Raw genomic sequence first — 25,031 nt, forward strand, 5'->3', positions numbered from 1 at the left:
AACCTGAGCGTTTCTGGGGTTTTGTTTTAAGTTTGCATATCTGGTTTAGGTCAGGAGAGTGATGCCGATTTGAGTCCAGAGAACAAAGGAGATGGCGAGAACTTTTGGTGTTACCTGAAACAACTTGGCTGAGTGGGGTTCCTACTGGGGGGGGGAGGGGGCTTCACCCTGATGGTTTGAAGCCTTTCCTAGGCAAGAAGGGGAAGGGGAGGCAGCCCCAATTAGCCGCATCAACCTGCCCCCTCCGATGGGAAGCATTCGGCCTCCCTGTTCGTGCTCAGACTAAGAAGGAAAGTTCTTCACTGCTACCTCAAGCGCGCAGGACGTATTTGCAATGGGATTCTGCGGGCAGGTTTACTGCAGGGGACGGAGGAGTGGAGGCAAGACCCAGACGTGCACTTTGAAAGCTGGGAGGCTCTTTTAATTGGCATCTGGAGGACTCGCAGAGGAACCTTGGGAAATGTACAAAAGGGAGGGAAGAAAGGAAAGGGGGCTGCCCTTTTGGATATGCTTGTCCTCCATTCCCTGCAGGCAGAGGCTCCGATTGCTTTGGGGACCCCACAAGTGCCTGGGCAACATTGCCCTCCTTCCTGGGATTCAGTCTTGGATCCCATCAGTGCCCTCTCTCAGGGGCAGCCACACACTGCTGCCCAGGAGCTCCCCAGTCTGCCTCATGGAGGCAGAAGCCAGACTATTTACCCCAAGGGCATGACAGGATTCATTCGCTGGGAGGGAGGACATGTCCTTTAGTGCTCAGGTGAGACATACGTGTTTAGACTTCCTCATTTATCAGGAATTTGACACCATCCCTCTCTCCCTGAAACACCCCACTCCTCCCCACCTCAATTCTTGTGGAGTCTCCTGGATGATTATCAGGGTGGCTTCTGAAACCCATTTTCCTCTGAGGTTGATTAATCCTTTTTTTAAAGAAATAAGTGCTCTGGGTCACAGGCAGGCCACCTGCAAGCGGTCTCCCCCCCCCTCCATTTTTATCACTGCAAAGCATTCTTCCAATTGCCATGGTCAAAAATGAGGGGGTGTGTGTGTGCTTTTTTTACCATTTTAAGAAAGGACACATGCAAAAAATGTGATTTGTATCTTAAAATAGGCTTAACACAGCTGAAAAGCACCCCCCAGGCAAGCTCACCTCCCCTCACAGGTGATATGGCTCTTCCTGCTTTGCCATACTCCCACCCCCTGTGCCCCCACCCCTATTTTAAGTGCATCTTACAGCTCTTGAAAGGTTGCCCCATCAATACATTTTTAAACGGCCGAGGCTTTAAAATATGTGATTGTTCTCATTTTTTAATGTATGGATCATGATTAAGTGGCCAGAATTTCAGAAAACATCGTGATCATTCAAACTCCTGTAGCTTTCGATGCTTAGAAATGAGCTGGTTGACCGTGATCACCCCAGCTCGATTATCTTCCTTCCTTGGGCAAATTGCTCTCTTATTTTATACTTTTCACTTTAGTTTTGCCAGGCCTGTCTAACCTGCTGCTTGAGGCAGATGCTTGGACGAGGCTTGTCCTTTTTCCTCTGCCTCCTGAATCCACTTGCCTGCACTCGGCGGCGGTTGGAACCCTAGCTTTAGTGAGCAGGAAAGACAAAAGGATCAACCCAGTCAGGGAGAATTAAATCTGCAATCTCATTATTACCCAGCAGCAGGGAGTTTGGTGAAACTTGAAAAAAATAAGCTCTCAACTCATCCAAATGTAAGAACAGGACTGGATGTTCTGTTAACTGCCTTGACCAAATATCGCCACTCGCGAACGTGAACACGTTGACCTGCAATGGAAGAAGGGTCTCACACACACACACACCCCTTCATGCAGTGGTGGAGGCTTGTTAGGAGCCCCCACAAACTGGGTTTAAAGGAGGGGCTGAGGGACTCCTTCCTGGCAGCAATTTCCTTTGCATTTTAACCCTTCTTGTCAGCAAATGCCCACCGTGTTTGCATGCCACTGACCGCTGCAGCATATGCAAATCAATCTTTGTACAGAGGGAGCCTAAATCTCCCAATACTGGTTTTTATTTTTCTATTGAGGTTTCTGATTCTAGCGTTGGTATTTTGGCTAATAAAATCCCAGCTAAATCTTGTGAACGAGTGCATTTTTCGTCTCATGATTTGGGGCAGTGGGATTTCCTGCTGGCTAGGGACTTCTGGGAGTTGAAGTCTACAAGTCTTAAAAGTTGCCAAGATTGGACACCCCCCCCCCCCATTTACAGTATTGGCCAGCACTTGTATCATCGCTAACACAATTAATTTGGAAAAGGGGAGTTGCAAAGAATGAGAAGATAAAAAAATAAATGTACCAGGAGTATCTAATGAATGCTTGGAAAATTGGAAAAAAACCAAGTGCATATTTTTAAAGCCAAGCTCACCTCGGATAACTCCAGTTTCCTTGGCAATATTTCCAAAATTGTCTGTTTCCTTTGGGGATATATTTTTTTTAAGCTTTACTTGGAGTCCAGCCAAGATCAGATGAGTGTTGCCAATGGTTTGATTAAAGTTCAGGATTTCTCCCATACTACATGGTGAACTCTTTACTTACGGCACTTGCCAGGTTATCCAGGGTGACACTGGCACTTTGGCAGTTGAGAAGGATGATTTTTTTGTCCTGCTCCGGGTATCTTGCTTTGTGCTGGCAAATACAGTGATAGTAATATGAAAAAAATGAATTAATTTTAAACTGTTACTGTAGTGCCTGCTTTTTTCAGTGTTGGGTTAATATATGCTTGGGGCTATTTATACTCTAAATCAGAAGTCCCTAACCTCTTGGGCACCAGGGACCGGTTCCGTGGAGAAAGGTTTTTCCATGGACCGGAGAGTATGTGATTTTGTGTGCTGCCTGCATCCCGCGGATGGGGCTTTGCTTGTTTGTGTGGACAGGTTGCCACGAGTCATAAAAGAGCCAAGGTTGCCTACCCCTGCTCTAGGAGACCTGGAGGCAGCCATGTTCACCTTCTTCCATCTGGAATGTGATTTCCTGACACGTGTACGGGTCTCATGTGAGGACGACGAGATATTGTGGGATTCCCGTTTTGCTAAGGATCTTCCACATTTGTCAGGATCAATACAACAGAAGGCATTTCTATAGTCAACGAAGCAGATGGTGATTTGTGTGTGTGTGTGTTTGTTGGCTTTTTCAATTATTCAGTGTGCATCAGAAATACTTTTTTTGTGTGTTTCCTGGTCTTTTTTAAAGCCAACTTGAATATCTGCCTCCCTCCTCCCATGTGAGGCTCTAAGCTAGCATTATTTTGCTAGCAATGGAAATGAAGGACATTCTGCAATAATTTGAACCCTCTAATAAATTAATCTCCTTTGGTATATAGACTGATCCCTTACAATCTGCCATAATTAATCAGCCAGCCAGCCAACCAACTTGCTGCTCTAATGCTCCATAATCTCCACTCAACAGACATCAAACTCCAGATTGTAGAAACCTCTGAAACAGTTTCAGATTAAACTTTTTACTACAGTCACTTCTGAGACAGTATTTCCAGCAATCTGGACTCTCAAGTTTTCTTTAAAAAAAGACCTGGAATAGTGACATCTGCATAAAAGTTCTCAGCGATCAAGACCTTTGTGCGCCAAAGTAAAACAAAAGTAACGTCAGAGTTTCAGAAGTTTAATTTTGACTCCTCCCATCCTCTCGTTGGCACAAAACTGGGAATGAAGACATACTGTGCAGTTTTGAGTAGAAGCCAACACCACCCACCCCGACCCACTGTTTGGGGTTTGACAAAGCCGCATTCTGTAGGCAAAGTAAATGGCCCAGTAAGATAAGGTTGCACTCTTAAATTCTGGGTAGCTCCAGGGCTGATGCTGATTACTAGCCAGACCTTTTTGTCTGCAGGGCGTGTGACAACAGCCAAAATCTAGAGGCAAACTTTTCAAAGAAATGACAATCAAGGGGTGGAAAGCGAGGAGTCCTGAAAGCGATCCCAACTGAGAAGGGAGTCTGGAACACAGCCCGCGTTGGTCCACCTATTTGTTTGAATCCCCCACCAAGTCCAGGCTTCCTTCCTCTTTATTAGAGAAACTGCCTGTTGTGTCCAAACCATGAAGCACCACCCAGGAAGCTGTGAGTTGCTGCTCTTCTTTCAGGAATCCTGAAGGTTGTTTTCGCTCAGGAGGATTTTCTCACCAGGCTTAAAGGCTGGCATGCCTCGGTAAGGGCAGCTGGCGCAGCGGAAGGCGTCCCCCAGGTAGCACTAGAGAGAAACAGAAGTGGCATCTGAAGAAGGCAAAACCACCAGGCAAAGAGCAGCCAGCCTTCAGGGCGACTGATGCCCTTAATTGTAGGAGATAACCAGGCTGAGCCCGAGTGTGTGTGTGGGGGGTCAAACACATCACCAGTTTGGAACCTCTGCGACCCTGAAAGAGACCTAGGTCCTAAGTCCAGTCTCCCCCCCCCCACTTGAAGTCCATTGACTCCTATCTGGTGCCAATTCACTTTGACCATGCCTGATTTTACAACTTTTGTGGTGGACACTAAGCAAATGTTGGGGTCAATAAGGAAACAGAGCAGGTCTTAAGTGAATACCACAGTCGTTAAGTGAACACATTTTAGCCAGTGGGCATTTTTTGCTGAATATCAAAAAGTAAACTGGGGACAGGCACCTCTATTAAATTTGATAACTAAAATGAATAATCCAGCTAGATAAGGAATGGGAGGAACACTGTCACACAGCTGCTGTATCAGCTGATCGATGCCTCCAGATGCCTCTCCACACGGAGAAGGGTGTGTAATCCTGAACCTGCTCTCTTGGATCTATATTGTGTTACAGCAGCAAGATCCAAAATCCACCATGCTCTAATATGCGTGTCACGTATGCAGATGATGAATGTGGATGCTGGCTGCCAATTCCTCACGTCAAAAGAATGATAACTTTAAAAACATCTAGTCAACTGTTTGAAATGCCCTCAATCAAACTTGTGAATGAATCAAGCCCAGCATCTCTGTTAAAAACAAAAATTAATCTGGGAGCATTCTAACGGGAAAGGCATTTCCTTCTGTGAGAAAATAAATAGCATTTTCTAAAATAGCATTTCCTCCATATTTCCTACTTACTAAAAATACATAAAAGCAACGAATAAAAAATGAGCAATGGCCTATTTTTTTCATTAATGAAAATCCTTATTCTATAAATTATCACTCAGGGTAGGCAACCTTGGCTCTTTTATGACTCGTGGACTTCAACTCCCAGAATTCCTGAGCCAGCCAAGCTGGCTCAGGATTTCTGGGAGCTGAAGTCCACGAGTCATAAAAGAGCCAAGGTTGCCTATCCCTGCTAGTCTAGGACATGTAGCTGGGCATTATATTCTAACTGCTGTTGGACTAAATAATGTCTGGATCAAGACAGGAAGCAAAGCTTTTACATTGCCACAGGCAGACTTTGGCTGTGCGCTTCTCTCCTCCTGCTCTAGTTCTTCAGCAAGGCCGCAGGTGCTGCAGAGGAAAGAGATGCGGTAAGTTTAACAAGCATGAAGAAACACTGAAGACTGCCTTGTCCTTGCAAATCCTCTCTGCCAGAGGAAACATCTACACATATCTGTCTTTCCTTCTTTCTTTTTTGCTCATTTGTTTTCAAAAGAGGAAAACTCCAAGAATTGCCAATTTAACGTTGTCAATGTATGTACTATTAAAATTCTCCAGTCTCTTTGTTGTAACCTTCAATGGTGTGAAATGGTGCATTGTAGCACAACAATTTTTGAATCAAGATAGCCCAAGAGGGCTAACTTAAAGAATGCATCCAAAATCAAGGACTCATTACTCCCATGGGATTGAAATTTCAAGGACTGTACAAATTTCAAAGTTGTACAGGTAGTCCTTGACGTACGACCCACAATTGAGCCCAAAATTTATGTTGCTAAGTGAGACATTTGTTAAGTGAGTTTTGCCCTATTTTATGACCTTTCTTGCCACGTGAATCAGTTAGTAATGCAGTTGTTAAGGGACTCTGGCTTCCCCATTGACTTTGCTTGTCAGAAGATTGCAAAATCTTCTGACCCCGGGACACTGCAACCATCATAAATATGAGTCAATTGCCAAGCAACCGAATTTTGATCACCTGGGAATGCTGCAATGGTCATAAATGTGAAAAATGGTCATGTCACTTTTTTCAGTGCCGCTGTAACTTTGACTGGTCACTAAATGAAATGTTGTAAGTCAGGGATTACATTCATTGTCAAAATTGTGGCTGTTGCAGCATCCCCGTGGTTACATGATTGTGGTTTCTGATATTCCAGCAACCTTTCCACAAACAAAGTTAATGGGGAAGCTGGTAGGAAGTCAGAACTCATTCCAGTTCCCCCTGCTTTTTGTCACTGTTATCGCTTTAAGCAAGCATCTTGGAAAGGATAATCCAATGGATTATGGGTCAACTAGTATTTAAACAAATCCAACTCCTCATTTAACCCCAAATAAATATCTTCACCCCATTGTTAAGAATAATTTAAATCAGGGTTTCTCAAACGTGGCAATTTTAAGGTGTGTGGGCTTCAATTCCAAGAATTCATTCTGTCTGGGAAATCCTGGGACTTGAAGTCCAGACATCTTAAAATTGCCAATTTAAGAAACCCTGATTTAGGTGGTTTTCACAAGATTGCAATCTAGTCTCTATTTTCTAGATGCATTTTTCTCTGCAACATTTAACACTCACCAATTCTTACAGGCTTTCCTCTTTCCAGATTCCTTACAAGTAGGTGCTTTGAGAGATGCTGGATCTGGCTTTTTCAAATCCTCAGGAACCAGAAGCTCATCTGAATCCAGGAGATCCTGAAGACAATAAGGACCCATAGAAAACAAATCCCAAAACAATCCTTGATCTACAGGAAGCAAAGATGCCTGTACAGGTAGTCCTCAACTTACAACCACAATTGAGCCCAAAATTTCTATTGTTAGGTGAGACATTTGTTAAGTGAGTTTTACAACCTACCACGTCCTCATCATCCATGTCGTTGGCTGAAAGAGTCCAGAGTTTTGCAGCCGTGGGATCCACCTTTGGTTTTTCTGAAACAACCACAGAGAACACAATTGTAAAGATGATGTGATAAGCCTCAAAAATTCTTCTGTCCTATGATATGAAATCATCCGGGGGATTTTTGATACCTCAGAGCTAAGATTTTGGAAGACAATGTATTCTTTAATGGTCCATTTAAACAAAAAATTATAATCATGGGAAGTCTGATCAGTATTATTCTTTTCCTCTGAAAAGACTCAAATGAGATCTATAATTGAGATAGGACCTGTTAATCAACAGCCAAAGGACCAGGCTTTTGAGAACTAGTTTGGTATGGAGGTGAAGGTGCTGGACTGGGAGACTGGGAGTTGTAGTCATCCCTTAGGCGTTGAACCATCTGGGTGACATTGGGCTAGTCAATTCTCTTAACCCAACCCACTTTACAAGGTGGTGGTTGTGGGGAAAATAGGAGGTGGGAGGATTATATTTACTGCCTTGATATGGACAAATTAATGGTGGGGTATACATTGAATCTCAATTTACCCATACTTAGGATGATTACTACTGATGTGCTTAAGGAAACCTGGGGGGGGGGGGGGGAGAAGATCTGAGAAGACAAAGTATCTCTGTTTTTCTTACCAGTTGTTGATTTCTTGACAGTGGAAAGCTTGAGCTGACTTGCAGATCCAACCTCAAAATTAGGCTTTTTGCCTTCTAACTGAACTGCAAGAATTTCATTGCATTGCAGATCCAGATGCTTCTGGATAGCCTGAATTTGTTCTGAGCTTAAAGCGTCCTTCTGCAGCTGGATAGCAAGGGGAAAAAACAAGTTACTTTACTGGTTAATCCATCCAGCCAGGGAAGACCTGAACAAGTGCTAATTATTATTCATGGTGGCTAATTACAAACAAAATAAGACTCCCTTATTAAAGGAAGATTTTTCCAGAGGCATTTTTGCTTATTCACTAGGCAAACCCAATCTTTTGCTTCTCAAATGTATTTTGTTATTTCCTTCGAAGTATGATATGAGATTATAAGGTTGCTATATTGCATATTTTATATATACTTCTATCAAACAGTTTTATAAAGCTGTATTTTTGAACAGCCGCATAAAGGCCTCTTTAAACCGTAGTCTTTTATAACAATCTCTTGAAAACTCAACATCAAAATGCTTACCTCTTTTACTTCAACCAATCCAGAGAGTGTTGCGATTGTTTGTAGTTTGCTTACTGTCTTGAGTTTGTCATTACCTGAGAAATACAACATGTAGCCAATATCCATAAATAAAAGTAAGTTATGAGGAGAAAAAAGAACCTGAGATTTTTTCCCAAATCATTCCTGATAGAATACATTGATTTAATAAAGGAATGCAATAGGATCAGGCTTCTCTTATGTACTTTCACAATTTACTATTTTCTTAAAATAGAAATAAAAAGAAATAAAAAAAATAGCCACAGAATTACAGGAGATGGAACTTAGGAGAGGTGAAATCAGTAGGGGTGCAGTTTTGGAGCCAGATAGTAACAGCAAGAGCTATTTCAAAAGCTGTTTCTCGCTGTCCAGAATGGGGGCTTGTGACTGGGTAAAATTAAACACTACCCCTCTTCAAACAGGTGCATCCTGGGCTACACATGGTCTCAGCCAGTGACAGCATTAGATTAATTCTGTTTGGCCCAAAAACTAATGAAAGTCACACCTGGCTGTTCTTTGGAAGGGATTTTCCAGTAAATCCTAGGGTTATTGAGGCTGAACTGGGAAGCCAAAAACATGTCTTGGAAGAGACAATTGTAGCCCACTTGCAGGATATTGTTAAGAAAACTCCATGGATGTATCCAGGTAACCATCAAACGTTGGGCTAAACTCAAGAAGAAATGACCTTTTGGAGTACATTTCTCCCCCCAAAGGGTTCCCCCCCCCGGTACCCCCACGTTTTAAATACAAGTATTTTTAAATCAGCCAACTCTGTACTGGCCTTTATTCTCCACAGGTATAAAAGTGAGGGTGGATTAGATGAATAGAGGCCCAATTAATGGACAAAGGTGAGAGAAGGACTAAAAGCTTACCTGCTTCGGTGGTCACTGCTTCTTTCAAAAGGACACGACCTCCAGGCTTCACAATCCGAGCTATTTCAGCAAGCACCTCTGCACTGTGCTGCGTTAGACTGCCAGGAACCAGCCCCGATAGAACCACATCAAAGCTGGACTCTTTGTGGGACGCTGAGAAAATAAAATGGTAGGCATATACATGTACCTACTTACCAGTTTAAGTATATGCGCGTGCCCATCATGCTAGCTGGGGAATTCTGGGAGTTGAAGTTTAAACAGCTTAAAGTTGCCCAGTTCAAAAAACACTGCTGTAGTCGCTGATGAATTAGATACAACTCCACTGTTTGTGGAGTCAGAATGACTTTGGAAAAGTGCTTCCAAGTGGCAATGCTGGAAAACTTTGTGGAGTTCTCTCTGCTGTCCTAGACTAAAGGAATAATCTCAACACACAGTGTCTGAGCAGTTTTTACCTGTTAACTACAAGTACTCATTTCATAACCATTAACTGTGCAACATGGTTGTAAGTGAAACACCATGTGACTATGCCAACTTACATCATTTTTGCTAATGTTAAGCAAGTCATTGACAGTCATTAAGTGGGACATCATGTGACTGCAACTTGCAGTGAGACTGCCGGCTTCTTTAGACTTTGCTTGTTGGAAGCCAGCTATGAAGTGCAAAAATAGCAGTCACATGACTGTAGGATGTGGCGACAGTCGTAAATGTGGACTGGTTGCCAAGTGTTCAAATCTCAATCACGTGGTAGCAGGGATACTTTGGCAGTCACAAGTTCAAAGACTTGCTATGTCTCCTCATTAGGGACATCATAACTTTGAACGGTCATTAAACAGGGCAGTCATTAACCAAGTACCATCATGCATAGAGATAAGCACAAGTTTTCTAATGTATTAACAATAATGAAGAATTGTCCTTTATAAATGGAACATGTTATCTTTAACTAAAACATATTTACCGTGATAACAAATACTTCTGAACACTCACAGTAAAGCAGCTGATTGACGTTTTCTACAGAAATATGACTTTCAGCTCCAATAACTGCTTGAACATCCTGGACAAATTTCTGGAGTGCCTCGGGAGAGGCGTAACTATCGCAAACCACAGCCACTTGTTCACCGAGAGAGATCCCGTACTCTGCCATGTTGGAATTAATTCAAGATCTGAAAGAAAGCAGACACTGTTCCCTAAAATAAAAAAGACAAAATGTAGCAAATAAAGGTTCAAATTAATACAATATTTTTGAGGAACTCTGAGTGCATTCAAAAAAAACCTTAAATTTAGAAGGCATCATCTTGAGGAATTGAATATTTTTCAATTATATTTTCTCAGAAATGAGAAAATCCGAGGGAGACAGGCCATTAATATGAAATATAAACAAATAAACGGGTTTGCAAGATCCAATCTGGGTCAACTACAATAATTATTCTTAACTATTCCTATAAAGCTGTGCTGTTTAACACAGAAAGCCTGTTTTATATGCAAATGGAGGTTTAAGGGGATAGAGCTATACCTGTGTTAACAGTAATTGCAAGAGGATGACAACAAGGATATATGTTGGAAACTGCTCAATTCTTTTTCAGTGCCCCCAAAATGGCATTTTTGCCATTATACGCAATATAAGTGCCAGTGTAAAATAGTTTTAGCTGTATTTCCTTTTTTGTTCTGTCTTTATTATGTCTTGTGCATGCAAGGGGGTGATGTGATAAGTATGTTTGTTTATTCAATGTAAAATCATAGCCCAAAAACTAAAACAGTAAAAACGAAGCCTTACAGAACACAGCACAAAAGCCCGATAGAAAGAAAACGCTCTGCAATACTTATTCAAGAATAAAGTATTTATGTTGCTGGGTCAGAATCTGATCCCTGACCTTGAGAGCAGAATTTGATCACTGCCAAGGATGCAGAATCATAGTGACCAGCCAGCAATAGATTAATATAAAAACTGTCTCTGCATTCTGGGAAGTCAGCTAACAGCAGTGCAATACATGTTTTATTATAGATATTGGCTCTATAACAGATAATTAAACATGCCTTAAGAATTCCATTACATTTGACCTTTAATAGCATAATCTATTGTAATAAGCCATTATTTTGAATTTTCTTTCTGGACAACAGTAGGCAAGGCATCATAGTTAATGTACGGGCACCAACTAAGGGGTGAGGAGGGAAGGGGCTGCCTTATACAAAAGCAACAGAGAAACAGGGCATTAAACCCTCTCCCCAACTCCTTGTCCCCCTCCTTTTCCTTCAGCCAAGCCTAGTTCCAGGAACATGCCTAAAATGTAGGAAAATAAGAAGGGAAATAGCCAGTTTGGTCTGGTGCAGGGGTCCCCAAAGTTGGTGACTTGTGGACTTCAACTCCCAGAATTCCCCAGCCAGATTTGTGGACTTCAACTCCCAGAATTCCCCAGCAGCATGGCTGGCTGGGGAATTCTGGGAGTTGAAGTCCACAAATCTTTAAAGCCGCCAAGGATGGAGACCCCCCTAGTCTAGTGATTAAGGCACCAGCCCAGAAAGCGGGAGAGCGTGAGTTCAAGTCCCACCTTGGCCATCTTTAAATTAAACATTTAAATGACGTCATCTTTAAATTCTCTAGCGCAGCATTTCTTTAAGCTGGGCCTCGAGGACCCCCGGGAGGTTCCCCCAAGTCCCCCCCAAGGGCTCTGTGAAATCAAAATTATTTACCAGATGTTGAATATTTTTTCTCCAAAATTTAAAGCAAGGTCACTCTTCTTATCGGATTGGGGGGAGGGGGGATTGCGTGAAAAATAAGGCTTTTCCATTTTTTTTATGTTAAGGTTTCTAAAAACCAAAACTGACGCGTTCGTAGCGAGATTCAAACACACACCCCCCCGGCCCCAAAGACAGACCTCGACCCTCTCCTTCCCAGCCCAGAGAGCAACCGTTAAAAACACGTTGGAAATCCTGAGGAAAACAAGGCCGAGCGGGGGATTAAGAGGGCCCGCACGGTCGTCCTAACCGCTGAGGGCGCGCGTTGCCCGGCCCACCTCTCAGGGTGGTTGTGCGGGGGTCTCGGACAGTCCCTTGGGCTCCCACAGAAAAGACGAGAAGGAAAAGGCCTCCTCGGCGCAACGGCCCCGCCGGGAAAGCCTCCCCGCTCCGCCCTCGCCTACCGGTCGCCCCTCGTGCTTTTCGGCCCGGCAGCCGTCCTGCTTTTCTCCTCAGCTGGGTCTGCCCTTTTCAAAGATGGCGGCGGAGCGCCGGTGGGAAAGCTGCTCCCGCCCCCTCGACCCCGCTTCAAAGATGGCGCTTACGGCACCGGAGTTCAAAATGAGCTCCGGTTGGGTGGAGACCGCACGCGGGGGAAGCCGGGAGGCCTTAGCCTATCGCGGGCGCCTCGCTCCCTCCTCCCCCTCCCCCTGCCCGAGGCGGTCACGCCCAGACCCCGCTTCTTAGATGGCGCCCGCGGCGGTTCGCCCCGCCTCCTTTGGCCGCCCCGCTCGTCGCCCGACTCAAAGATGGCGGCGGCCGCGGCGGGGCTGAGGCGATCGGCCCGGGGGCTGCTGCGCTGCCCGGCGGGTGAGGTGCTCGGGGGGAGATCGGGGCTCGGGCCGGGGCGGAGGAGGCTCTTGGCTTCCTCCGCTCCGGGAGAGGCGGGACCGGGCGCCCCGCAGTTCAGGCGGGAGGAAGGGAAGGTGAGGTGAAGGGCGAGGGAGGCCCTTCGGCCCGGCTCATTTGCATACATCAACGTAGGATGCCTTCTTGAAGGGATCCGGGGCGGGGCCAGTGGGATTGCACCCCCTATCATCCACGGCCGAGGCGACTGTAGGGCCCATAATCCACATAGTTCCCCGTGGGAGGGGTGCCCCTCTGCTCCTGTGCGGTAGGTTGGATAGAGAATCCCCTTTGCAACTTTGGGCAACCAAGACGCTCTTGAGCCCTGATCCTCTTGACAGCCTGGACTGGAATACCCATAAGTCCCAGCCAGCAGCTTGTGAGAGATTCTGGGGATGGGAGTCGAGCTCCGACGGTTCCCTCTCTTGGTGCCGGTGGATCTTCTCTCCTCCTGGTGTTTGCTGCCCACGGAAGGAGCAAAGTCTTGGAGCAAAGTCTGGCCTTGGATTGCCTGATTTTTCTTGCAATTTTCACTCCTGAATTTGGATGCCATGAGAATGCAAAATGGCAGTGTGTGCCCAATGCTTTATTCCATTCATTCATTCATTGATCCTATTAGGCTTCAGTCGCCTCATCTCTAAGAGGCTTACAGATTTTCAGAATGGCAACAGGGTTAAAGCTAATAAGCATAACCCTTCAATAAAACAACATGGTCATAAATAACATCACAGACTCAAAGAAAATCTGTTTCTGTTTCTCTCTCTGACATGACTGAATGGAAGAAAAAAACAGGCACAATGGCACACATTAAAAATGAAATTTAGTTGCTTGCTCTCAAAGGGCACACATACATAACACACATTTAAACCTACTATAAACACACACACACACACACACACACATATATATATATATATATATATATATATACCTACATATAAGTAACATATACCTACATATAAGTAACATAAATATTAATCACTGTCCATCTTGAATACATAACGGAAGGAGGAAGCTTGAGAGTTCACAAGGTAATACTGTATGGAACAAAACTGTAACTGAATATGGATGTGTAGTGTCCCAGACAATCCTGCGGACCCTGCTCAAGCAATGCTTATGTGCTATGTCCTGGGATGGAACTGCCAATAATCTTTTCAGCCATCCTCACCATTCTCTGCATTGATGTCTTTGAACGTTAATATTGGAGAAGACGCCTGAGAATTTCATGAGCAGCCAAGAAAGCAAACAAATGGATAATTGAACAAGCATTGATCCAGAATTCTTCCTTGAGGCACACATGACCAAGCTCACATTTTTCAGACACATTATACAAAGACCCACCTCCTTGAAAAAGTATATAACATGGTGAAAGATGGGATGAGGGAGAAGGGAGAGGAGAAACAACAACAAGGTAGATGGACTCAATCACAGTAGCAGTGCATGCACTGCTAGAAGACTTGAGGGATCAGGTTGAAGACCAATCATCTTGGAGATTGCCTGGAGGTGATGCTGACTTGATGGCACATAATCAACAGTCAAGGAGAAAGAATATTTTAATGGGGTTATGGTTTTCTAGATAATTGCCAGCATCATTTGTAAGTCATTAGAGGGAAGTAGCCTTTATTAGATAACTTTCTTTCGCACGTTATGAAAGAAGACTTGGATTTTTAAACAATACTTGTCTGGCCTACCAGTGACATATTTTGTAAAGGGTGTACATATGTCTTATTCTTAGGTAGCATGATTTTGTGCATAGGTCTTTTGTAGGCTTTGAATTCTGAAATGTATAAGGGGGCCTTCACAGCATACAAGATGATTCATTAGATTTGTGTGTTACTCAACTAATTTCTGTTTTCAGTCTTTAGAAGCCAGCTGTATCAATCTCAGCGGACCTTCCATCCTGCAGTGGCGCTGCAAAGAGCTTCAGAAGAACAGAAACAGCCCCCCTTCCCACCTCCCAATCCTCCACATTCAGCATCTTCTCCCGTGGATGAAAAGCATCCAGGCTCACCCCCTAGGTAATCTGCATAATTTCTGTCCAGAATGACTGTGAGCTTTCTTCTTTCCCTAAAGTGGCAATTCTTGGCTTTGAGAAAGTATAATGTTTTAGTGAGTAATTTAGTAGCTGGCATTCTTCCATCTTGCTCTGAGGATGTTACAAGCAACATCCAAATGGACAACTGAGCAATTTTGTGTACTGCACATCATTAAAATGATTGGGCGTGCTATCCATGCACTTATAAACATTCATAGATAAATGCTGGCTAGCTTTACACAAATGCTAAGTCATAACGTAGTTTATTTGATGTATGTCTTAAACCTTTTTATCAAAGCTGCCAGTAATGTTGTAGCCAAAAATACTGTGTCTAAACAAACCGTATCTTAACCATTTATCAAACAAAGGCATGCACGGTTTCATGATGGCATCAGTTACAATTAGGAAAAATAATAAAAGCTTTGGACTTTTTAGTGTTTAAAAGTGCTTGTAAGACATGCCTTCCTGTGTTTTTACCCCCAGTTACACAGATCAGGGTGGTGAACAATCAGAGGGCTACGAGAGTGAGGAGCAGCTACAGAGTCGGATCCTGACAGCAGCTCTAAAATTTGTACCCACCCATGGCTGGACAATGGATGCAATTGCAGAAGGGGCTAAGGTTCGTATTAAGAGAAGCAGCATGTTAAGAGACCCAGAGGGATGGGTGCTTTAGCTTAGCTCAGGGGGCCCCAGGCCACGGTCTACTCAACCTTTTTCCTCCCTTCAGTCCGTAGGGCTCTCTGTTGCCGCAGCAGGACTCTTTCACAGTGATGGCAGCGAACTGATTCTCCACTTCGTGTCCCAGAGTAACTCCAGACTCACCGAACTTCTTGAGGAACAGCACAAGCTGGTACAGCTTGGTCAACTGGAGTAAGTCCCAGGCAGAGCAAGGGAAGGGGCGCTGCTACATTAACCATCTAAACAGCAATGCGTGGGATGGCAGTTGCACTGAGCCCAGGGAGGTTACTCCGGAACGGTGCTTCGGCAGGTAACCTGTCTTGGCCTCTTTGAGTACAGACCTTGAGCCCGAGAGACAGGCAAGAGCGAATTGCACTAAATAATTCTTCTCTTTTGAAAGGAAGAAGAAGACAGACCAGTTTATAAAAGATGCTTTAGAAGCGAGGCTGAGAATGCTCATTCCCTATATTGAAAAATGGCCTCAGGTATAAAACTAATCTGCTTTTCTTGGTGTTCTTGCAATGTTCCTAGATTATCTCCGTGCGTTTAGAACAGAGCATGTCGGTGGTTGAATGCTTCTCTGTTTAGAAATGAACGGGGGAGGTTCCTATTTGGCGGATGCAGCAGAGAGAAATTACTTCTTTTTTCTCCCCTCTTGGGCGAATGAACCCCCAACCCCCAGCCTGAACTGATCTTCTTTTCTTGCCTGGATGGATCCCCCAAAAGGTGCTTTTGTCAGAGAGGGAAGACAGACAGCAGTGCATGAGTTTTGTTCCTTGGCTGGCTCTTTTATGTGATTGGGTCTTTGTGACTTTCTGAAACAATTTTTAAAAGTCTTTTGGGCCCTAAGGAACGCAGTGGCATTCTTCAAGTTAAAAAAAAAGTTTTGTGTTTGTGCGTTAATCCATGCCACACGGTTTGTCTTGTGTAGATGGCTGGATATACATAAGAGGTAAATGATAGGAGGGAGATAGACAGACGATGATAGATAGGCAGACAGACAGACATGATATTAATTAATTTTTCACATTTTGGAACCGCCATCTCCCTCAAAAAGATACTCTTTGTTGTAGTGAAGGACAGGAGAAGGGAGAACCATATCTGCTGTCTTGAGTTTCTGTACAAGAGGCTAGAATCTCATACATGAATATTAAAAAAATATTCACTTCCCATTAGATCAAATTTGTCAACATCTAACTCCTATTAGAGGGCCCCAGAAATCAGAATAACAGAAACACAGAGTTGGAAGGGACCTTGGAGGTCTTCTAGTCCAACCCCCTGCTCAAGCAGGAAACCCTACAGCATCCCAGACAAATGGCTGTCCGATCTCTTCTTAAAAATCTCCAGTGATGGAGCACCCACAAGTTCCAAAGGCAAGCCATTCCACTGGTTATTTTTTTTCACTGGCAGGACATTTGCCTTCTGGTGCTTTGGAAAATAAGTTAACCCCCCTCTTCTTTGTGGCAGCCCCTCAAATATTGGAATACTGCTATCAGGTCATTCCTAGTCCTTCTTTTCAGTAGACTTAGACATACCCAATTTGAACCTGGGAAAAAAGAAAGGAAAAAAAATCCCATTGACTCTTCTGGCTTAAGCTCATTGGGCTGAGAGTAAAAGACATTCTGGGCAGCATCGAAGTTCTAGGAACTGGGGTCTCCAAACTTGGCAACTTTAAGACTTGCGAACCAACTCCCAGAATGCTGGCTGGGAAATTCTGGGAATTGGAGTCCACAAAGCTTAAAAGTTGCCAAGTTTGGATATCCCTGCTGTAGAATAAACGAGGACCTTCCATCTCCATGGCTAATTTATCTAGCCAACCTATGTGGATATCCATTTGGTATCTTTGTTCATTCTCTCCCCCCCCCCTTCCTTTCTCCTGTCCTTTGCCTTTTCCCCAAAGTCTCCCATAATACTAAGAAGATTAAAACATCTGGAGGATTGTAGGTTAAGAATGTTCCTCTTTGGTTAACCCGTTTCTCTGGTTTTCCTTAGGCTATGAGCGTGTTGCTGATGCCACACAATATTCCATCCAGCTTCAACCTGCTTACCACCATGGTGGATGACATCTGGCACTATGCGGGGGATCAGTCCACCGATGTAAGTCTGGGGAGGGCGCTGGCTTTGCATTTGGGGTTTAGAAAGGCCGTGGGAAGGTTGGAAATATGCTGCTTTGCAGGGCAAATATATTTGGGACTACAAAATGGGCAGTTCAAGGTTCAAAGGAGGTAGGCATAGGACATATATTCATTGGATTCACATGTTGGGCTAGACCAGGGGTGTCAAACTGCCGGCCCACGGGCTGGATGCATCATAGCGAAACTGCGCCCATGCCGCATTCAAGTTTTCAGGTTGGAAATTGGTCTCTTGGTAGATGTCAGCAAATAAGGGGAGTGGGAGGTCTTTATCTTTAGAGCCACCCAGAGTGGAACAGGCATTTGCCTGGTTGAAATATGGTTCTGCTCTTCAGATTCCTCTCCTTCCAGCATCCCAGAAAAGGAAAGATTCTGTTTGAAAACTTTTTAAAGCAGTTACCTAAAATACTCAGTTCTTAATGATGAGAGCCATTGGATTTTTTATTTTTTTTTGGCTGGAAATCAAAACAAAGTAAATTACAACTTAATTAAACCAATTAATGAACTAGTTGACCTATTATAAAGAGAAGAAAGGGATAAGAAGAGCTTAGCGGGTCCTTTTAATAAATGGTTTTAATAAACCTGTGCAAGCATAAAACAGCAGCTACTGCAGTAACAAATAAATGGCACACAGACAAATTAAAGGAATAAACCAGAAGAAAGCCAAATAAAAGACAGAGATCACACCAGGAAACTAAAGTTTTTTCTGGGAGTATGCAAATTGTAGTGGAGCTTTTATAAGAAATTCAGCTTCCACAAGAGAGCCTGGTTTACTTTTTTTTTCTACTTCTGCTGTCTTGGAAATTGGGGAAAAAAACTTTTTTTTTTCCTGTTTCTAATTTATCAGTGCAGCTCTTTAGGGCAGCACAACATTTATAGAGCTGAAAATGGATGCCCTTTTCCACACTGGGTAGCATGAAATGGAAAGTGAAAATCTGCTTAGAAAGTATGGACTTGCTTACAAGTTACCTGTCTGTCAATTCAATTCCATTCAGAATAGAGCTGGAAAAGACCTTGGAGGTCATCTAGTCCAACCCCCCCCTGCTCAAGCAGGAGACCCTATACCATTTCAGACAAGTGGCTATCCAGTCTTTTCTTTAAAACCTCCATTGATGAAACATCCACAATTTCTTAAAGCAAGTTGTTCCACTGGTTAATTTTCCTCACTGTAAGGAAGTTTCTCCTTAATTCCAGGTTGCTTCTCTCTTTGGTCAATTTCCAACCATTGTTTCTTGTCCTGCCCTCTGGTGCTTTGGAAAATAAGATGACCCCTTCCTGTTCTTTGTGGCAGCCCCTCAAATACTGGAAAACTGCTATCATGTTCCCCCCCCAAGCCCTTTTTTTCTCTAGATTGGCCAAACCCAAACCCTGCAACAGTTCTTCATATCTTTTAGTCTCCCAGCCTTTAATCATCTTAGTTGCTCTTCTCTGCACTTTTTGTGATTAAAAACATGGGTAGGAGTTTCATATCAATGTAGTTTGCAAAACCTTAATTTGTTACTGGGTTTCACGTCTTCTGAGTCTCTTAATTCTTGCAGATTCCCTAATTCCGAGTCTCTTTAATTCTTGCAGATAAATTGGTACACTCGCCGAGTAGTACTGGCTGGAATTTATAACACCACAGAACTTGTGATGATTCAGGATTCCTCCCCGGATTTTGAGGACACTTGGTCCTTCCTACACAACAGAGTTGCTGACGCAATGAACATGGGCCACACAGCTAAACAGGTGAGTTATAATTATGAATGTATGACCAGCTGACCCTTGTGCCATGCAGGTTTTCCAATGAGATGGTCAAGCTCTCTCCTTCCACCCTCCAAAGTCACAAAAGTAACCTCAACTTACCCCCAATCTACTTAGCGACTGTTTGAAGTTACAGTGGAACCCCCCAAGAGGTACTTACGACGTGATTCTGATGGCCAGGGGGCCTTCCCGCGATCCCTTGACCACGTGTTGGGCGCTTAGCAACTGGGCTGCATCTATGGCCGCTTGCCGCGTCTCGTGGTCACGCAAAGGGCCTGCTTTTGGTTTTCGGCAAAAACGCCCCACAGCAAACACCTTTGCTTAATGGCCCTGGCGTTCTGCTTTACAACCATTGCATTCGCTTAATGACTGCTGCCAAAAAAAAAAAGGTCATCAAATCGGGCCACGGGACGGCCTGTTTTATGACCAGGCAGGTGTGGCAGGATCTGTTACAGTCGTAAGTCAGTGCTCAGGCCATGTTAGGGGAGAATTCTGGGACTTCAGCGCATCAGGAGGGCATCACTGTGGCTGGATTCAGGACGTTTCCTGATTGCTTTTTCCAGAAATGTAAAAGCTGGCTGGTAGTTGAAGTTTTCCATCTCCATGGTTTGGTTCTTCTAGGTTAAGGCAACTGGAGAGGCCCTTCTTCAGGGAATTATGGGCGCTGCTGTTACCGTGAGTAATTCCAGTAATTCCGGATTTCCCACCACCTTTACTCGGAAAAAGTCTTTCCCTCAAGAATGCTTCTGCTGTTACAGAATGGGAAAAACGCAGCGAAGTATCATGGTGTCTTTAAAAGGGGTGGGCGGGTGGGATGGATATGTGAGCTGCCCTAAATAATGTTTTTTCCTGAAATAATTCATAGGGATGACTAGTCTTAGCTGAATGCTTTTCATCTCAGAATCATCTTTGCAGAAACAGATGCAAATAACGAGCAGCAAGCCCTTTCTCCCAATTAATTTCACCCCAGTTAATTTAAGGAAGAAATGTTCATTCCTTTTAATGGGATTGGGTTATTTAATAGCAGAATGCAGGAAGGGCGCTTTAATTCCAGCCTGATGTTTTGCTGAATTCCTTAGCCAGTTCACTCAAGAAGTCCAGGAGTTTGCTATATGGAGTTTATTCTTGGCGTGGCATTTTGATCTAGTGGTTAAAGCATCAGTCTGGAAACCAGTAGAATGAGTTCTAGTCCCACCTTAGGCATGAAAGCTGGGTGGTGACTGCGTCAATCACCAGAAGGTGGTGAGTTCTAGTCCCACCTTTAGACATGAAAGGTGACTGGGTCAATCACCAGAGACGGTGAGTCCTAGTCCTATCTTAGGCACAAAAACTGGCACATACTTGACATCAGCCGGTTCGCACCACTTCGGCAGAACCAGTAGCTAATTTTTTGTTGCCCAGGCCCAGAATGGACTTCTGGAAGCGACATCCCACACAGAGAACTGGCTGTTCACCTATTTGAATCCCACCACTGACATCAGATATTGTTGTATTCATATTTCCCAAAGCAGCAATTGAGTGTTTGGGGGATCCCTTAATATCCCCCATGAACTCAGATGCAAGGGCTAGGGGTTTTTTTGACAGATAGGGTGGTTTTAAGCACTGTTGCTTGGACCAACATTCATGGCTTGGGTGGGATTCACTGTCAGGAAACATCTAACCGTATCCCATTTTGCATGCTTGCAGCTTCCAACTTTCTCATGGTCTCCCCCGCTTTTTTCTTTTAAAATGTTTTACTGTTTTTGTATCTGACAGTTCAAGAATCTCAGCGGCCTCAACCAGCGTCGATGAAGCAATTTAGCCACTAGATAGGAGTCTTTGAGCATCTCTTCTGAGACTAGCAAAGAAACGGTGTCCTGTAAATCTCGTCACAAGAACGTGAAACTGTCACTTACTCTGTACCACCGTTAAAACAAGCACACCATTTCATCTGTCTTGACGTAAAAAAACGTGGCTTTTTTTGGAGCACGTGGAATCGCTGGCCACCCTGGTGATCTATTCGACCAACAGCAACCAAAAAATTAAATTCTGTGTTTACCAAAACGGGTTTAAGTTTGAGAAAACGATAGAAGGGTGACAGAAGTCCTTGAGGTTCCCAATTCTTTAGGTTTTAGACCCCAACACCCTTCTTTTCATTTTCCCCACCTGGATATCTTAAGTCTGTCTTGGTCACAAACCAACTTATGTTGTATTGGTGGAATTGGCAAAAATGACCTCCCGGCACTTCTCAGTTTAAAATCCAGCATTCTGCTCTGCTGTTTGTTGACAGTGTATTTATGGCACTCTTGTGAATATATATTTTCCTGTACGTTTGGACACGTCTGTATGTTCATTAAAAATAGTGAGCATTTTTCAGTGTTACTGTTTACCATTCCTGTAGAACAACCTCACATCTTCCATGGGAATTACTGGGAATGTGAGAGGGTTGATCAATCTTTGATCCGGCCTATCCCTCTAGAAAATACTTACAATTATTCCTGGGCTTCTTTCTGAAAGATTTGGAACATAACTAAGCTTACTCCAGAATAAATCATATTGACCACGGTAGGGTTTCTCAATAAGTACTGCATAAAATCCAGCGCTCTGCATTTCTGCCCTTTTTACTGAATGGATTTGATCCAAGATATAAGAGCCCCAAGGCTGTTTAGAAATTGAAAAAGCATTTGTGGTTCTGCTCTGCAGTTCAAATAAGCTTCAGTTTGCTTACATGGTGAAGAATTTTAGAACAGATGATAAATGTCTCTTGTCTATAATGATTCCAAAAGTTCTTTTGGCCTTAAGGTGATTGCTTTTTTACATGAAGAATTCACACCTACAATAGGAAGTGGATAAAGGCAAACATGCTAGTTATTTGTGAGTTGCTGTATTGGCAACGTTGCTAGCTAACTTCAAAAATGGATTTTCCCAGTTCTTTCCCCTGTATCGTAAATTGAGGGCCATTTTGTGAGTTTTTGTTTTGACTGGTTGGGTTTTCACAGAATAGAACAGAATAACAAGAGTTGGAAGGGACCTTGGAGGTCTTCTAGTCCATCGCCGTCCAGGCAGGAAACCCTATACCATTCCAGACAAGTGGCTGTCCAGTCTCTTAAACTCCAGTGATGGAGTGCCCACAATTTCTGGAGGCAAGCAGTTCCACTGGTTAATTGTTCTAACTGTCAGGAAGTTTCTCTTTAATTCCAGGTTGCTTGTGTCCTTGATTAGTTTCCATCCGTTGTTTCTTGTCCTGTCTTCAGGGGCTTTGGAAAATGTGTTGACCCCCTCTTCTTTGTGGCAGCCCCTCAAATATTGGAACTCTGCTATCATATCTCCCCTTTTAAGTAACTCCATGTGTCGTTCTTGGTTCTAGAGGCCTGACAGGAGAGTTGCTGTACCTTGGCAACCTCTGGATGGCCATTTATTTTCCACCCTTGCCAGTCCAGTATTTCTCAACCTTGGCAGCTGTCAGATGAGCGGATTTCAACTCTGCTCAATCCATGCTGGCTGGGGAATTCTGGGAGTTGAAGTCTACACACCTTGACATTTGCTGATACTGAGAAACAGCTTCAGCCTTACCAATTTTCCTGTCGGAGCTTAAAGCATTTGAAACCTGAAGCATTGCAAAGACAATCCCTGCCCACCTCAAGTCTTGAACCCCGGGCCCCAAATTTGCATCCACAATTCTGCTGCATTTTGAGGTCCCCACCCCAACCCCCCCCCCCGCTTGACGAAAGAAATGGTAAGAGGCAACTCTGAAGCAGTGGTGATGCTGTGGCTAATTTAATATCAGGCTCAGAATTGTGTTTTGTTTTTGCAGATGGCCTTGGGAAGAAGGGCATAGGAATTCTGGGGAAAATCATCCGTTACAAAACGTTTGGGTGCTTTCGCTGCAGCTCTTGAATCCCGCAGTCTGTGGCCTCTTATCCCACCCCACCCCTCCCCTCCCAATACATTGGCGTTAAAATAGGACTTCAACTGGACTTGGAGCTGAGCTAGAACATCGGCCGTCCCCTTCCGTTCACGTTTCCTCTCCCGGCTTGGAAACGTCTCTTTTCTCACACACAGGATCCCAAAACACGGTTATTTACACATACAGAGCACAAGAGAGAGGGTAAATATCTCCAGCATTATTGAGAGAGAGAGAGAGAAAAAAGAAAGGAACAAAGTAAAGAACACAAAAAAAAAAAAAACACTACCAATGGTACGACTATAAAAAGATAGCCCTTCTAAAAGTTATTCAATAAATAGTAAAACTAGAAAACCAATTGCTTTTGTTAAAAAAAGTTCAGCATAGGAAATCCAGGTGCTCCGTGGAAGCATTTCACCAAGATGAGCCCTTCCCAAGCTGGTGGTCTCCAGATCTACTGGGGCGTCAGATCACATCCTCCCTTGGCAGTGCGGACGAGTGGATTATGGGATCTGGAGCGGTGCATCCGGAGAGCACCAGCTTGGAGAAGATTGCCTTGACTAATTGTATCGGGAAAGGAGGGAGGGGGTGGGATGTGGGGAGAAGAGGGGGCTTTTCAAGGAGGAAAGCAGAGACCTCCTTCAACAGAGTCCTTCAACGCACGGAAAGACATTTCCTCCGCTGTGCTTCTGTCCGAAGGCCAAGCCGTGGTCAAGGTGCCAGGCTAAAAATGGACCATCTTTTGGACTATCCAGAAGAGAAAAAGAAGCCGGGAATTGGAAGAGGGGGGGGGCTTCTGGAAGCGAGCAATTGATTGTCTCCTGCCAATCAAAAGAAGGTTTGGACTGACCGGTGGGCCCACAGCTTTTTTTGGCCTTGGGGACTGAGAAAGGAGGGAGTGGTCAGCACTAGCCCCTTGGCCAGGCCTCGGGGGTGGTTTGTTGGGGGGTAGAGGTAGGAGTTACACTTGAGGAGAGGCAAAACTTTCCGACTGGAATGTGACGAGGTCTTCCAGCCACCCCCTGCTCAAGGAGGCCACCCCAAACTACTTCCTCTCTCGCAATCACCGGCTTCCACGTTGTGCTGAGGCAATGGTTGGCATGAACCACGGTTGGTTGAATAAGCCACATGGGACTGAGTTTACCTGCTAAGCTGTAAATCCCGCTTGGCAAACTCGGTGGCTGGGTTCACCCCACACGCTAAGCCCAAACCAAAGGAGGCTTGCGGCGAACCCAGTCAATATCTCCTCCCTTCGGGAACCACCTGGGTCTGGCTCGCGGGAACAGACCTCCAACAGAGCACCCGTGTTTGAAAGGGAGGGCCATCCCGCCCCTCTTTCCCCGCAGCTCACAATCTGCCCCCCAATAGCCCCGAGGAACAGCTTTGGGGCATAGGAAACAGAACCGGCTCCGCCAAGGCCTCAAGCGCCCCCCCCTCCTCTACCCGCTTGTCCTGAGCTGGCAGCCCCACGGAGAGAGCACAGCCGGAAGGAAAGTTGTGCTACCGTTGCCGCTGGAGAGGAAGCTGGCTTCTCCAGGCAGAGCTGAAGGGTCTGTGAGGAAGCATTGGTGCGCAAGTTGCGTTTCCGAGAAGGGCAGGCAGAGGCCTGGCAAAGGTCCCCGGGGATGCCTTTTGTGGCTCTGCTCTCCCCTGCAGGGTTGTTGTGCCAAAGACAGGGTTTATTTGGAGCCTCCCAAAGACCTGGTTTAGGTCTGCAGCATGGATCGGCAGAGGAATGAGCTGGCAGCCCCTCTTCCGGCCCCGCAACCCCTCGGGGTCCATCCTTCGGCTGCCAAGTGACGTGGGAAGACTTCGCTCTGCCCCTGTCCAAGGCGCTGGCCCCGGGTGAGAAAGGAAGACGCCCCCCCGGGATCCAGCCCTCCCCCCCCCTGACAGTCTAAAGTTCTTGCCTTGATGGCCATCAAGAGAGGTCCGTTCCGGTGAGACC

General features: G+C 44.7%; 2 protein-coding genes across 3 annotated transcripts; one reads left to right on the top strand and one right to left on the bottom strand.

The window, feature by feature from the left end:
* Positions 1-3,621: 3,621 nt before the first annotated feature.
* CIAPIN1 (cytokine induced apoptosis inhibitor 1) lies at positions 3,622-12,238 on the bottom strand. 2 transcript variants are annotated; one of them, XM_015815885.1, is made up of 9 exons: positions 12,171-12,238; positions 10,021-10,196; positions 9,037-9,189; positions 8,150-8,223; positions 7,613-7,778; positions 6,950-7,023; positions 6,674-6,789; positions 5,391-5,460; positions 3,622-4,222 (listed from the first exon to the last, which is right to left on the bottom strand). In XM_015815885.1, the coding sequence occupies exons 2-9, from the start codon at positions 10,175-10,177 to the stop codon at positions 4,112-4,114; spliced, it is 921 nt and encodes a 306-aa protein (XP_015671371.1). In that variant the 5' UTR covers positions 10,178-10,196; positions 12,171-12,238; the 3' UTR covers positions 3,622-4,111. The 2 variants fall into 2 exon arrangements, with proteins under 2 accessions (XP_015671371.1, XP_015671370.1); XM_015815884.1 differs by having other exon boundaries at positions 10,021-10,220.
* A 277-nt stretch (positions 12,239-12,515) lies between these two features.
* On the top strand, positions 12,516-21,558 carry COQ9 (coenzyme Q9). The gene is made up of 9 exons (XM_015815879.2): positions 12,516-12,576; positions 14,471-14,630; positions 15,131-15,266; positions 15,375-15,517; positions 15,726-15,810; positions 17,318-17,422; positions 19,030-19,185; positions 19,822-19,875; positions 20,956-21,558. The coding sequence occupies exons 1-9, from the start codon at positions 12,516-12,518 to the stop codon at positions 20,989-20,991; spliced, it is 936 nt and encodes a 311-aa protein (XP_015671365.1). The 3' UTR covers positions 20,992-21,558.
* The last annotated feature ends 3,473 nt before the right edge of the window (positions 21,559-25,031 follow it).

The sequence above is a fragment of the Protobothrops mucrosquamatus genome, unplaced genomic scaffold, assembly GCF_001527695.2.
Source record: "Protobothrops mucrosquamatus isolate PMUCROS unplaced genomic scaffold, P.Mucros_1.0 scaffold381, whole genome shotgun sequence".
Lineage (NCBI taxonomy): Eukaryota > Metazoa > Chordata > Lepidosauria > Squamata > Viperidae > Protobothrops > Protobothrops mucrosquamatus.